Raw genomic sequence first — 14,632 nt, forward strand, 5'->3', positions numbered from 1 at the left:
TATCGGGGAGTTGTTGATGGAGGGACCTGGCGGGGGGCGGGATCTAGAAGGAATGAGGGGTCGCCAGAGGCGGGATTTATTCAGAGGGCGTGGTTCGACTTGAGGAGGGGCGGTGGGCAGGAATTTGAGGTTGGGGCGAAAGTGAGAAGTACCAGTGGGAGCTCAGAGTGGAAATGAACTGAGTTGGTGAGAATATAGTGGTGGCCACCCGAACCTGACTTCCTATCAACAGGGTCCATCATGGGGCTTTGCAAGTGCCCCAAGAGGAAGGTGACCAACCTGTTCTGCTTTGAACACCGGGTCAACGTCTGCGAGCACTGCCTGGTAGCCAATCACGCCAAGGTGGGGCCTTCAGGGTCACAACTGAGTAGGCACTGGGTGGTCTGGCAGTATCAACTTCCTTCAAACCCTTGAGGGCCTGGTGCTAGAGTATAAAGCTCCAGGAGGGCAAGGACTTGGTTATTTTGTTCACTACTATATCCTCAGTAACAAGAGAGGTCTGGCACACAGTTTGTGCTCAATAAGTGTTAATTGATTGAACAACCGAAAGAATGAGTCTCCTCTGTGACTAAAGAAAAAGAGGCAGTTGGGCCTTGGAATGATAGGCCCTGGAGCCCCAGCTCCAGTTATGACATCTCTCTTCCACTCCAGTGCATCGTCCAGTCTTACCTGCAATGGCTCCAAGATAGCGACTACAATCCCAATTGCCGCCTGTGCAATGTACCCCTGGCCAGCCGGGAGACAACCCGCCTCGTCTGCTATGGTGAGGCCTGGGCACCTTGGGGGGATCAGGGCATCCTGAGGGCCCAGCTTGGTGACTGGTTTCCAGGCCCTCCTCAAGCAGTGGTACATTGAGTCCCCCAAAGCCCTGGAGGCCAGAGCACCAGATTCTAGTCTTTTTCTTTACTGCTATGTAAGCTCAGACAAGTAATTTTCTTTTCTAGGCTTCAGTACCCTTTCCTAAAAAGTAAAAATTAAAGCTCCTAGTTCTTGCCTTGCCAATTCTGAAATGTTAGGCGAGAGCCAGTCAAGCTTGTGGGTGTGGCTGTAAGCAGTAGCTAACTAGACCAGCACAAGGCTTTCTGATATTAAGGGTCATTACTGATTCTAAGATTAAACAGAGAGGAAGTAAGTTTTCTTTATTAAAGTTATCTAAAGTGGGGACCAGCAGTTGGTGTAATGGCTATGTCACTGGACTCCCATGTAGCTGACCGCAGTTCAAGTCCTGGACCCGGTGACTTAAACTCACGCCAGGTGTGTGTGCGTGCATGTCCAAGATCCTGAGAGGAGAATGGAGGAGAAGGGATTATGGCATGGCCATTCCCAGGGGGTGATTTCTCGCTTTCTGTCTCTCTGTCTCTCTCTGTCTTTCGGGCAAGCACACGCACCCTATAGCAAAAACCTCTAAAAAATAAAAAATAGATAAAGTTATGTAAAATAAACCTGTAGACACTTGTAGCTTGACTTTGACCTGAGTCTGGTGTAAGAGCTGCAAGTCTAGATTTTTTTTTCTTTTTCTCTTTTTTTTTTTTTTTAAGATTTTGCCGCAGGGCATGTGTGCTCCTGGGAGAGACAAAGACAGACAGAGAAAGGGAAAGGGAGAAGTCACCCCCCAAGGGGAAATGATCATGCCACTATCCCTTCTGAACTCTCCTCCAGGGATATTGGGCACACTTTCATGCATGCCTGGCATGAATTTCAAGCCACCAGAACTTGAACCATCGTTGGCCATATGGGAGTCTGGTGCCTTTAACCACCATGCCACCTCCTGGTCCCAAAAGTGTCTTTCTTTCTGTCTATAGTAACAGAGACAGAGGGACAGGTATCTTCAACAGGGTCTTCATAATGCAGTCCAGTCCCAGCTTTAGCTAGCCCTGGATCATAAGCATGGGGAGGTCTCCAGATGCATCCCAGAACCTTCCTATGTAGGTCAGCCTTTTAGAGTGTTAAAGTCCCTGTCCAGCCACAGCTCCAGTTTTTGAAGGAGCTAGCCCCGTGTGTATGTTTTTCAGCATATGTGTGTGTACTTGTCTGAATTTAATGCATATAATGTCTTTACATGAGTGTTAGAGTTTTTTCATTAGTACTTGTGAGTTAGTGATTGTGTAAATGGATGTTTGTGATCATAGGAATACAGGTGCATGCAGGAGAACAAATGGGTGATGGTGCTTGAGTGTCAGTAGACATTTAAGTTTACAGCTGTATGTGTGTCAGGGCTAGTGTGCACATAATGTAGAGATAGAAAATGGCCATTGAGTTTTATTGTGTGTTTATAAGCACGTGCATATTAGTGTCCTTGGCTGTGTATATCTAGAAACTTTTTCTGAAATGTGTTGATTGGCTGGTAGCCCAAGAAACATGAGGAGTCCAGGTCCAGAGAGGACTTGCTGAAAGGGGAGGTGGTATTTTCTTCTTACCCTAATCCCTGTGGGCTAGCATCTGCCTTGACTTAGTCAGATGGTGATAGCCAAGAAGGCTGAAGTCTCAGGGAACACTGATGAAAGAGACCTAGGGTGAGTTTAGCAAGGTGAACACTCTGAGCGTCCCTGTGTGTGTCTGTATAGCCTTATAATGGGGCTGGGGGCTGTCGCCGGGCAAAGAGCCCTAAGTGTCCCCTTTCTCACGTCTCTCTTCCCCTGTTTCATGGGTCAAAGATCTCTTCCACTGGGCCTGTCTCAATGAACGTGCTGCCCAGCTACCCCGAAACACAGCACCTGCTGGCTACCAGTGCCCCAGCTGCAATGGCCCCATCTTCCCCCCAGCCAACCTGGCGGGCCCAGTGGCCTCCGCACTGAGAGAGAAACTGGCTACAGTCAACTGGGCCCGGGCAGGACTGGGCCTCCCTCTGGTGAGTACTTCTGTGTATCTGACCATTCATTCGCCCTGGGTATGTGGAAGTAGCGCTGGGCAAGTCATGACCCAGGTTTCTTCCTCCAGATCGATGAGGTGGTGAGCCCAGAGCCTGAGTCCCTCAGCACCTCTGACTTCTCTGATTGGTCCAGCTTTAATGGTGAGTGGTGGCCTCTGCCTGCTACTCGGGTCCTTACCTCCCTGGGCTTCTGACAGCCTTCTTTTTGCCCACAGCCAATGGTTCCCCTGGACAAGAGGAGACAGACAGTTCTACCACTGCCCCAGCTTTCTACAGCCAGGTTCCCAGGCCCCCTGCATCCCCCAGCCGGTCAGAGCAACACACGGTGATCCACATGGGCAGCCCTGAGCCCTTGACTCATGGTGAGCCAGGACTTACCTGGGCCTAAGAAGGACATAGCAGGTGGGTGGTTTGTATAGAGGGAGCTCAGGATCCAGAGACCCACCCAGAGTAACCCTTCCCCACTCCAAGCACAGACATTCTCTCCCCATAATTCCGAGTTGCTCTGTTAGACTGGGACGATAGGAACTCCCCCTGTACCCCAAAACTGGACCACTTTTTCTGAACCTATTGATGCTGGTGGCTACACCCCTGCAGACCCAAGGAAGGTGTATGACACGCGAGAAGACGACCGGGCACCAGGCCTCCATGGAGATTGTGATGATGACAAGTACCGTCGCCGCCCTGCCCTGGGCTGGCTGGCCCAGTTGCTCAGGTACTAAGTCAGGCAGGGAAGGGTGCCAAGAAAGGGAGAGGAGAGTAAATGAGAGTCAGAGACTCTGGGTTGATCAATTTAATGACAAAAGGGGCTTGTTCTAGGCATTAATGGCATCTGGTGTCAGGGCTTTGCAGGGAGGCCTAGGTGGGCAGTAAAAAGCTTGGCATGCTCCTCTTTGGAGCTGTCTCCTGGCCACCAACACAGGAGGTTTGGACTCAGACTCTTTGAGGCCTCCGTCTGCTCTGAGCCCAGCTGATCTATCTTTGAAACACCGCCCTACTCCTGACATGGTGTGCTTTCCGGAACAGTCAGTACCTCTGCTGGTTTATGCTGCAGGGATAGTGACCAGGGCTCCTCGCTGGGCCATGGGGGCTGTTAGGGGCTGGGGGTCTGACCTGACTTTCCCCTCATCCCCCCCAGGAGCCGGGCTGGGTCCCGTAAGCGACCGCTGACACTGCTTCAGCGGGCAGGGCTGCTGCTACTCTTGGGGCTTCTGGGTTTCCTGGCCCTCCTTGCCCTTATGTCTCGCCTGGGCCGGGCTGCAGCTGACAGCGATCCCAACCTGGACCCACTCATGAACCCTCACATCCGTGTGGGTCCCTCCTGAGCCTTGCTCTGGCTGGGCCAACCTAGGACCTGGGTCCTGAAGGAAGTGGGGAGGCCTGGGGGCTCTTCCTCTCCACTTCTCTCCTTCAAGCCTGAGACACTAAGAATCCAGGCCCAAAGCCAAGCCCACCAGAGTGACTGCAGACTGGGCCTGGAATCCAGTAGGTCAAGCATTTGTCTTAACCTGCTTCTCCCTGGGTCTCCAGCCATCCACCCTCCCACCCCCAAGAAGGAGCTGACAGGTGGAAATAAACAACAGACTTTATTAAAACTCCTGAAGCAGCCTTTTCCTTCTCCCTTCTCAGTCCCATCCCCAGTCCCCAGGCCTCAATGGGTCTCCTCTCGGTACTGGATGGCCAGAAACTCCAGGGACAGGCGGTTGAAGAACATGACTCCATTGAGCACTGGGCCAAGGAGAGAATCCTATCAGCCCAGCACTCCCCAGTACCCTTCCCTGCCCCCTTCTTGCCATGTCTCAGGATTCCAAAGTTTCCCATTCATCTTAGTGTACACCTCTTCCTCCCCACTCCCCACTCACTCAGGATGGTCAGGGCGAAGCACCGGAAAAACTTGTCATCTGTCATCTCAGCATAGAGGGTCCCCATGGCAGCCCAGCAGATGCTGATCACGTGGGAAAACTGTAGGCCCATCCGGGGGGGAGAGTGGCCTCCTGACTCAACAGTGGGGTTTTGGCAGCCCTCAGCCAGCCAGCCAGCCAGCCAGCCCTTAAGCCGTGCCCTGGGCTTACCATCAGAACCACCGTGTACTGGAAACTCATGAGATCATAGTGATGGGTGATGTAGAAGTTGTGCACGTCACTGGCAAAGACTCCCATGTGTATGCAGAAGAGCAGCAGCGACGCCATGGTGAGCATCAGGCCATGTGGGAAGAAGAGCACCATCAGGCGGTCCCGCCACCGCATACTGGCCGCAGCTGACCCTCAGGTGAGATGAGTGAGCTTGGCATGCAGGCACTGCTCAGGAAAAGCAGCAGACCCCTCCAGTTCTGGAGGATCCAGTTTGGGAAAGCAGTCGGGAATTCTAGAACCAGGACACTGGAGTGGTCAAGATTCTAGAACACAGGCTGATTCCAGCAAATACAGGGATGTTGCGTGGTGGCTGGAGGGGTGCTTGAAATTGTGCAGGGGTACAAACCAGCGGGAGTCATGGTATTGAAGTTCCATTCCTCACTCTTGGCACTTTGTGCACACCTGAATGGTCCCACAAAGGAGGTAGTGTGGGTATATTCTACAGACAAGCTCTGAAAAGTTGACGGCCATCGCCTAGATCCACAGGAAGTCATAGGCAGATGAGAGATTAGGGCCAGGTGTGTGTTGGAAGGCATTCCCAGGTGAGGGAGACCTGGGCTGGAACCCCAGGTTCCAAGTGTTTGTTCCACCTCCAGGTAGGACCAGAGCTAAGGGAAGGGAAGAGACAACAGCTTCTCTATAGCTAGAATGGGACAACCGCCCTGCTCTCCCCAGGTATGGCCCAAGCAATATCATGCTTGTCCATCCTCTCTACAGATGTCCTTCCAGGATTCCAGGCCAACCAGTGTGTGTGCCCTTTTGACACCTTTCAGTGCTTAGAGCATGTTCACACCCAACACTTCCATCATTCTAAGAGTCCTATGAAAATGCAGGCATGAATCCTATTTTATTTTATTTTTTGAAGTTTATTCATTCAGTGAGAGAGACAGAGGAGAAAGACATTGTCCCCAACAGGATCTTGTTGCCACAATCCACCCCAGCCTCAGCTAGCCCCGATCATGAGCACGCGTGTACATTGTACTTGAAGTCTCTGGATGATAACCCAGAACTCACCCGTGTGGGTCAGCCTCATGGAATATTGCATTTTAACTGCTGCACACCACTTGGCCCCCTATTTTATCTTGAGTCTGAGGCACAGAGAGCTCTGGCCTTATTCAGGCTTTCCCAGCAGTGAAGGAGGAGTCAGTACTGAAACATCCCAGTCTGTCTGAGGCTGTGTTAAAGATCAGGGACAGGGGCCAGCAGGTGGCATGCTGGTTAAAGCATTGGGCTTCCACGTAGCCAACTACTGGACCTGGTGGCTTGCTTTCTCACTTTTTCTCTTTCTCTCTGTCCAGTGAGCACCCATGCCCTATAGCAAATAATAATAATAAATTATTCTTTAATAAAAGAAAACAAGGACAAACAAGGAAGAAACAATTTCCTCCTTACATATAAGAGGAGAGAGGGCTCCAGGGATCTCAACAGAAGAAACTGGAAAAACTTCTGGAAATGGTGTAAAGGGACACACAAACTCCCAGGGATTGAAATAGGAGAAGAGAACTTGATCTGTGCCACCCCATTGCTTCTGCACAACTGTCTGCCCCAAAAATTCAGTCCCAAGTCAGGCCAAGACCTAAAATCTCCTTCCAGGCAGCAGAATTAGAGCTGGCACCCACTATCTGTGCTTGTCCCATCTGTCTTCTGTCACAACAGTCCCTCAGATCCCTCCTAACCAAATTAAAAGGGTAAGACCCAAGGCCAGTAGATGGCATAGTGGTTAAGGCGCTGGATTCCCACATGGCTGACCATGGTTGATTTTTGAACCTGGTGGCTTAAAAATGCCAGCATGTGTGTATGTGTGCCTAAAATCCTGGAGATGAGTGGAGGAGGGATTGTGGCGTGGCCATCCTCCCTGAGGGGCAGTTTCTCACTTTTCCTCCCACTGTCTATCTCTTTCTCTGGTGAGCGCTTGAACCCTATGCAAAAACCATAGCCATGGGGGCTAGCAGGTGCGTGATGGTTAAGGCACTGGACTCCCACATGGCTGACTGCAGTTCAAGTCTTGGACCTGGCAGCTTGCTTTCTCACTTTCCCCTTTTGTGTCTTTCTCTCTCACTTGTTAAATTGAAAAATAAATAATAATAAATAAAAATTAAATAAAGAAATAATTTTAAAAGAACAAAACATAGCCATAGTCCCACTGTTGAAACAGATGTTTGTATCTCAGTTCTTATTTGAACACAAATGAACTTTGAAACACTAAAGTTCCTAGTTCAATCCCCCCCCCCTTTTTTTTTTTATTTTTTGCTATTGGGTGTGTGCAATCACCTGGGAGAGAGAGAGGGAGGGAAAGTAAGAAACCATCACATCCTAGAGGGATGGCCACTTTGCAGTCCCTTCTCCTGTTACCTCTTTGGACTTTGGGCATATGCACCCGGCATGATCCATGCTTTGCTTTGCTTTACTTTTCTAAGGTTTTTGCCATAGGGTACATGTATTGGCTGGAAAGGAGAGAGAGAGAGAGAGAAACAGAGAGAGAGAGACTGAGAAGTTACCCCCCAGGAGGGTTGGCCACGCTGCAATCCCTTCTCCATTCTCCTGGGATTTTGAGCACACACATACACACACACACACACACGTTCGCTAGTTGTTATTTTTCAAGCTGCCAGGTCCAGGACTTGAACTGTGGTAGGCTATGTGGGTGTCTAGCACCTTAACCACTACACCACCTGCTGTCCCCTGATCTGTGTTTCTCAAGCCCCCAGATCCGAGACTCAAATTGCATGTTCAGCAATGTGGGATCGAGCTGCCTTAACCTCCATGCCATTTGCTGGCTCACAATGCCATTTAAAAAACTATTCAAGTGGGCTGGCAGGCGGCGTGGTGGTTGAGGGTGCTGAATTCCCACATGGACAACCACAGTTCAAGTCCCAACCTGGTGGCTTACTTTCTCACTTTCCTTTTCTCTCTCTCTGGTCAAATAATAACAACAAATGTAATTAAGTGAATAAGTTCTTTTAAAAAAACTATTCAAGGGACCAGCAGGTAGCATAATGGCTATGTCGCTGAACTCCCATGTAGTCGACCGTGGTTCAAGTCCCAGACCCGGTGGCCTAAATTCACCCTGGGCGCGTGTGTGTGCGTGCCCAAGATCCTGAGAGGAGAATGGAGAAGAAGGGATTGCAGCGTGGCCATCTCCCCAGTGGGGTGATTTCTCGCTTTCTGTCTCTCTCTGTCTCTCTAGCGAGCACACATGCCCTGTAGCAAAAACCTCTCAAAAAAAAAAAAAAATCTACTGGGACCAGCAGTTAGCGTAATGGCTATGTCGCTGGACACCCATGTAGTTGACCACGGTGTTCAGGTCCCGGGCCCGGTGGCTTAAAGCTCACACCAGGCGCGTGTGCGTGCGTACCCAGGATTCCGAGACGAGAATGAAGGAGAAGGGATTGTGGCATGGCCATCCCCCCTGGGGGGTGATTTCTCGCTTTCTGTATCTCTGTCTGTCTGGCGAGCATATGCGCCCTATAGCAAAAACCTCTCCAAGAAAAAAATTCTCTTCTAAAGTAATTGAGTATATTCTTGTAAACGATGTGCATAATACACAAGCATGCAGAGGAAAAAATGTAACAGTCTCCTTCAGAGGAAACTTCACAAGTTTGGTGAATCAAGCATCTTTTTTGATTCCTTCTTTATGTAACCTCATTAACCTAGGGTTGTTGGAAAAGTTGTCATGTGTTTTTCTGTTGTTTCATGTGTCATGACTTTTCTGATGACCCATGTAAATCATACATGCATAGTTTTAAAAACATGCAGGACTCCCATGTAGTCGACTGTAGTTCAAGTCCCGGACCTAGTGGCTTAAACGCATGCTGGGCACATGTGTGTGCGCGCCCAAGATCCCCAAAAGGAGAATGGAGGGGAAGGGATTGCAGCGTGGCCATCCCCCCCGGGGGGTGATTTCTCACTTTCTGTCTCTCTCTGTCTCTCTTTCTGGTGAGTGCACACGCCCTATAACAAAAACCTCTCAAAAAAAACTTTTTTTCAAGGCCAACCCCGTGGTGGCTTTAAAAGAGCCATATTCCACATGGCCAACTAAGTGGTTCAAATTCCTGACCCAGCAGCTTGAGAAACATGCCGGGTACGTGTGCTTGCATTTCCCAAATCCCAACAAGATGGGACAATGGGGAAGAAGGGATTGCAACATGACCGTGCCGCATTGGTGAATGCCCTTTCTCTCTTGTTCTGTTTGGTGGACAGGCGTGTGTGCCCCTGGTTAAAAGAAAAGATAAAAAGCATTTTTAAAAATCACTTTTCTGGGGGCTGGCAGGTGGCGTGGTGGTTAAGGGCTCTGGACTCCCATATGGCTGACTGTGGTTCGAGTTCTGAACCTGGCAGCTTGCTTTCTCATTCTCCCCTTCCCCCCTCCCGCCCCCACTATGTCCCTCTGGTCAAATTAAAAATAAATAAATAAAATTAAATAAAATACTTCTTTTTTAAAAAATCGCCCTGTATATATTGACATAGAATATAATTTTATTTTTTTGGAAAGAGATTTTTGCCATAGGGTATATGCACTCACCAGAGAGACAGAAAGAGAAAGCATGGGGAAAAAAAACCCACCCTGGGGGAAATGGCCATGCTGCAATCCTTTCTCCTCTATTCTCATCTCAAGATTTGGGACATGCACACACACACACTGGGTGTGAGTTTTAAGAATCTGGGTCTGGAACTCAAATTGTGGTTGACCATGGTTAAGCACTACGTCACCTGCTGGTCCAATAGTATATAATTTTCAAAAAGTTAATAACATGACATCTTGGACCAGCAGTTAGCGTAATGACTATGTCGCTGGACTCCCACGTAGTCAACCGTGGTTCGAGTCCCGGACCCGGTGGTGGCTTAAACTCATGCTGGACACGTGTGCGTGCATGCCCAAGATCCCGAGAGGAGAATGGAGGAGAAGGGATTGCGGCGTGGCCATCCCCTCTGACGGGGGTGATTTCTCGCTTTCTGTCTCTCTCTCTCTCTCTGTCTGTCTGGCGAGCGCATATGCCCTATAGCAAAAACCTCTCCAAAAAAAAAAGAAAACAAAAAAACAAAAAAAAAAACATGACATCTTGGAATCAACACATGGCATCATGGTTACATTGCTGGATTCCCACATATTTGACCACAGTTCAAGTCCCAAATCTGGTGGCTTAAAGTTCACACTGGGCATGTGTGTGTCCATGCCCAAAATCCTGAGAGGAGAATGGAGAAGGGATTGTGGTGTGTCCATCCCCCCCCCGGGGGGAGGGGTGATTTCTTGCTTTCTGTCTCTCCGGCAAATGCATGTGCCCTATAGCAAAAATCTCTCAGTGGCCTGGTGGTTAGGGGCACTGGAGTCCCACATACCCGACCATGGTTCGAGTCCTAGACCTGGTGGCTTGCTTTCTCACTTCCCTCTCTTTCTGTCCTTCTCTTGTCAAATTCAAACAAACAAACAAATAAATAAAGTTAAATAAAATAATTCTTTAAAAACAAACAAACAAAAATCTCTCTCACACACATACACAAACATGACATCACGGGGCCAGTAGATGGCATGGTGGTTAAGGTACTAGATCCCACATGGCCAACCACAGTTCGAGTCCTGAACCTGGCAGCTTGTTTTCTCACGCTCCTTCAATCTCTCTCTCTCTAGTCAAATTGAAGAATAGTAATAATAAATAAAAATATATTCATCTATTTCTAAAAGAAAAAAATGACTTCTAAATATAGAATGAACCTATAACTAAGATCAGCTTTTCACCAAACTGTTCTTTTTCAGTAAGATGATAGTGCACCTCGAGGAGCTGAATAAGGATAGGCATTTAAAGAGAAATGTTAGAATATGATTATTAGATGGACCAGCGAGAGGCATGGTGGTTAAAACACTAAATCCCAGGACCAGCAGATGGCGTAATGGTTACATCACTGGACTCCCATGTAGTCAACTGTGGTTCAAGTCCCAGGCCCAGTGACTTAAAACTCACACCAGGCATGTGTGCGTGCATGCTCAAAATCCTGAGAGGAGAATGGAGGAGAAGGGATTACAGAGTGGCTATCCCCCCTGGAGAGGGATGTCTTTTTTTCTGTCTCCCTGTCTCTCTGGTGAGCACATGCGCCCTATAGCAAAAAAACAAAAAACCCCTAGATCCCGCATGGCCAGCTCCACAGTTTGGTCCCAGATCCATGGCCTAAGGGATTTATCAGGCATATATACATGGGTGTCCAGGATCCTAAGAGGATGAGGGAGAGGGGATTGTGGCATGACCATCCCCAAACCCTCCCTGGTTAGATGATTTCTTATCTTTCTTTGTTTCTCTCCAGTGAGTGCATGTGCCTTATGAAAAAAGAAACTTTAGAAACATAAGAATATGACTATAGGTTAGATATAAAACTGGTGATGTCCTAAAAGACAATAAAAGTACAATTTTCAGGATTACTTTTAGAATTATTCATTCATTTAATTTTATTATTATTTTGTATTTGATCAGAGAGAGACAGACAAAAAAGAGGGAAAGTGAGAAAGCAAGCTGCTAGGTCCTGGACTCAAACTGTGGTTGGCCATGTGGGAGTGCAGTACCTTAATCACTACACCACCTGCCACCCCCCAGGGCTACTTTTTCTATGGACATAAATATTTTTCATGTACAATATCTATTTGTAATTTTCAACTCATTTTATGTATTTATTGAGTTTGTTACAGGGCACTTGTTCTCACCAGAGAGAGAGAGAATGAGAGAGAGAGGGAACGTGAGAAAGCAAGCCACCAGGTCTGGGACTCAAACCTGGCCATGTGGGGCCGGCAGGAGACATGATTATTAAAGGCTCTGGACTCCCACATGGCCTACCTTGGTTTGAGCCAGACCTGGCGGCTTGCGTGTGCGCGCTCGCTCTCTCGCTCTCTCTCTCTCTCATCAAAATTGAAGAATAATGATAATAAATAATTCTTTAAAAAAAAAAACTGGCCATGTGGGAGTCCAGCGCCTTAACCATCACGCCACCTGTTGGCCTTCTACTTGTAATTTTAGAATCTGAAAAATTAAAACAGCAAAACCAACTATATTACCAAGGGTAATTAAACAATCCTAGGCTGGGCTTGTGAAACAGTGCCCCAGGGTGACATTGAAAGGATATGTGGACTGGCTCTTTGGCCTAGTGGTTAAGGTAGCTGGATCCCAAATGGGTGACCATGGGTTTCTGTCCCATACCTGGAAGCTTAAGGGACATGCTGGGCACATGAGCATGGGTGCCCAAAATCCCAACAGGAGGGAGAGATGGAAGAGAAGGAATTGCAGCATGACCACACACAATTAGGGCATACTTTCTCCTCTCCCTCTCTCTCTTTCTATTTCTGTTAAACACATGTGACTTCTGGCAAGAGATTAAAACAAAAATAAGGCACTGAATTTTTTTTTAGGGTTTTTGTCATAGGGCACATGTGCTTGCTGGAGAGAGACAGACAGAAGGAAAGTGAGAAATCCCACTCCTCAGGGGGATGGCCATGCCACAATCCCATCTCTTCCACTCTCCTGTCATGGTTTTGGGTACCGAAAACTAAAAGGGGGGACCAGCAGATGGCATAATGGTTATGTCGCTGGACTTCCACATGGTCGGCTGCAGATTGAGTCCCAGACCCAGCGACTTAAAACATGCCGGGGGTGTGTGTGCGGGCATGCCCAAAATCCCGAGAAGAACAGAGGGACTGCGGCATGGCCACCCATCTCCCCCAGGGTGATTTCTTGTTTTTTGTCTGTCTCTCCAGCAAGCTCACACGCCCTATAGCAAAAATCTACCTAATAAAAAAGAAAAACAAAAACAGATTTTGGGTACACGCATACTTGTACCCAGTGGGATTCTCAAGCTGCTGGGTCTGGGACTCAAGCAACTATGGACGGCCAATAGTGCCTTAACCACCATACCACCTACCGGCTTGACATTGGATAATTTTTACAGCAGTATTCTGCAACTTAAAAAAAAAAAAAAAAAGACTGTAGACTTCTTGGAATAGATGTAAATCTTTAAATGCTTCATTTTCATAGGATTATAGCTTTATAGAGCCAGCCCTGTAGTGCAGTGGTTATGAGAACCATATTCCATATGGCTGGTTGCAGTTTGAATCCCAACCCACATGGCTTGAAAATATTCTGGACACTTCTGCCTGCATGTCCAAAATCCTGACAGGAAGTTGAAATGGAGGGAAAAAAGATTACAGTATGACTGTACACCAGTGGGGGATACTTTCTTTCTGGGAAGTGCATGTGCCCTCTAGTGTTTTTTTTTTTTTTTAAGAGTTATTTAATTTAATACTTATTTATTTTTATTTGACCAGAGCAAAAGAGAGAGGGAAAGTGAGAAAGTAAGCTTCAAGGTCCAGGACTTAAACCATGATTGGTCATATGGGAATTCAGTACAGTAACCATCATGCCACCTGCTGGCTCCTAGAGTGTGTGTGTGTGTGTGTGTGTGTGTGTGTATTTTTTTTAAAATAAAGACTGTAGCTTCATAGACTGAAATCTTCAGGCGTATTTGCTGAATGGTCTCTGAGCATCTCATTGATTCAGAGGTAAACAGACCAGATAGTAAATGTTTTAGGTTCCTTGGGCCAAACAGTCCCTGCCATTGTAGTGTAAAAGGAGCCACACATATGTAAACAAACAGATATGGCTGTGTTCCAATAAAACTTAAGGGGTAACAGCAGATGGGGTGATTTCTCACTGTCTCTCTCTCTCTCTGTCTTTCTAGTGAGCGCACGTGCCCGATAGCAAAAACCTCTCCAAAAACAAACGAACAAACAAACAAAAAAACCTTAAGGACACTAACATACGAATTTGAAAAAAGTTTTGAGTGTCAGGAATGATTTTTTCAATCATATTAAAAAAAACAAAAGCTCAAGGCAATACAAAAAAGGTGGTGGGCTGTGTCTGACCTACAGGAGTCCTGGCAAACAAGTGAATTTTTCCATTCCAGTCTCTCTCCCTACCAGCCTATAATAAGTAGTGTTTCAAGAGCCATGTTGGTGAACAGTCTTTTCCCCCATTCCAGCTCAAGTATCTCAAGTATTGCCTGTCCTCTTGAGTTCTTTACCTCTGTGAACTGCATCTTTGTCTGTGCCAGAAACCTAGGAATTACCCTCCACCTTTCTACCTAAGGTCTCACTTGACACATGCTATCAGTTACTTAAGATCTGCTGAGGGGACAACCCATTTTCGACAACCCCTCCTTCTTGGGAACTCTGTTTTCCCCTCCCCCTCCTTTAATAAACTCCCTGCTTTGCTATTTAAAAAAAAAAAAGAAAATCTGCCCAGGAGGACAGATGGTGTAATGGTTACATTGCTGAATGCCCATGTATTTGACCAGGGTTTGAGTCCCAGATCCAGGGGTTGGAAACTCTCGCTGGGTGCCAATGCGTGCGTGCCCAAGATCCCAGGAGGAGAGTGGAGGAGAAGGGATTGCAGCATGGCCATATCCCCTGGGGAGTAATTTCTCACCTCCCCTCTCACCGTCTCTGTCTCTGTCTCTCTCTGGTGAACACAGGCACCCTAAGGGAAAAACCTCTCAAAAATATATATATTTACATCTGCCGAGTTTGTCTTTAAGTACTATGTAATAGGGGATCACAATACGTGTATACCATAACTACCTGGATACTTTGAAAGAAGTG

The 14,632-nt window shown here is 47.6% G+C and overlaps 2 protein-coding genes across 2 annotated transcripts in view; one reads left to right on the forward strand and one right to left on the reverse strand.

Moving 5' to 3' along the window:
* ZFPL1 (zinc finger protein like 1) overlaps nt 1-4,464 on the forward strand; it is a 4,644-nt gene extending 180 nt beyond the window's left edge. The window contains exons 2-8 of the mRNA XM_006149872.2: nt 233-342; nt 652-763; nt 2,655-2,848; nt 2,938-3,010; nt 3,085-3,231; nt 3,467-3,584; nt 4,008-4,464. Coding sequence (XP_006149934.1) covers nt 241-342; nt 652-763; nt 2,655-2,848; nt 2,938-3,010; nt 3,085-3,231; nt 3,467-3,584; nt 4,008-4,194 — 933 coding nt within the window. The 5' untranslated portion in view covers nt 233-240 and the 3' untranslated portion in view covers nt 4,195-4,464. The remainder of the gene's footprint in view (nt 1-232; nt 343-651; nt 764-2,654; nt 2,849-2,937; nt 3,011-3,084; nt 3,232-3,466; nt 3,585-4,007) is intronic.
* Nucleotides 4,465-4,505: 41 nt separating this feature from the next.
* On the reverse strand, nt 4,506-6,759 carry CATSPERH (catsper channel auxiliary subunit eta). The gene is made up of 3 exons (XM_014588348.2): nt 4,942-6,759; nt 4,732-4,831; nt 4,506-4,597 (listed from the first exon to the last, which is right to left on the reverse strand). Exons 1-3 carry the CDS (start codon nt 5,113-5,115, stop codon nt 4,521-4,523), a joined length of 351 nt encoding a protein of 116 aa, XP_014443834.1. The 5' UTR covers nt 5,116-6,759; the 3' UTR covers nt 4,506-4,520.
* Nucleotides 6,760-14,632: the final 7,873 nt, after the last annotated feature.

Source organism: Tupaia chinensis, unplaced genomic scaffold, assembly GCF_000334495.1.
Source record: "Tupaia chinensis unplaced genomic scaffold, TupChi_1.0 Scaffold000273_1, whole genome shotgun sequence".
Taxonomy (NCBI): Eukaryota; Metazoa; Chordata; class Mammalia; order Scandentia; family Tupaiidae; genus Tupaia; species Tupaia belangeri.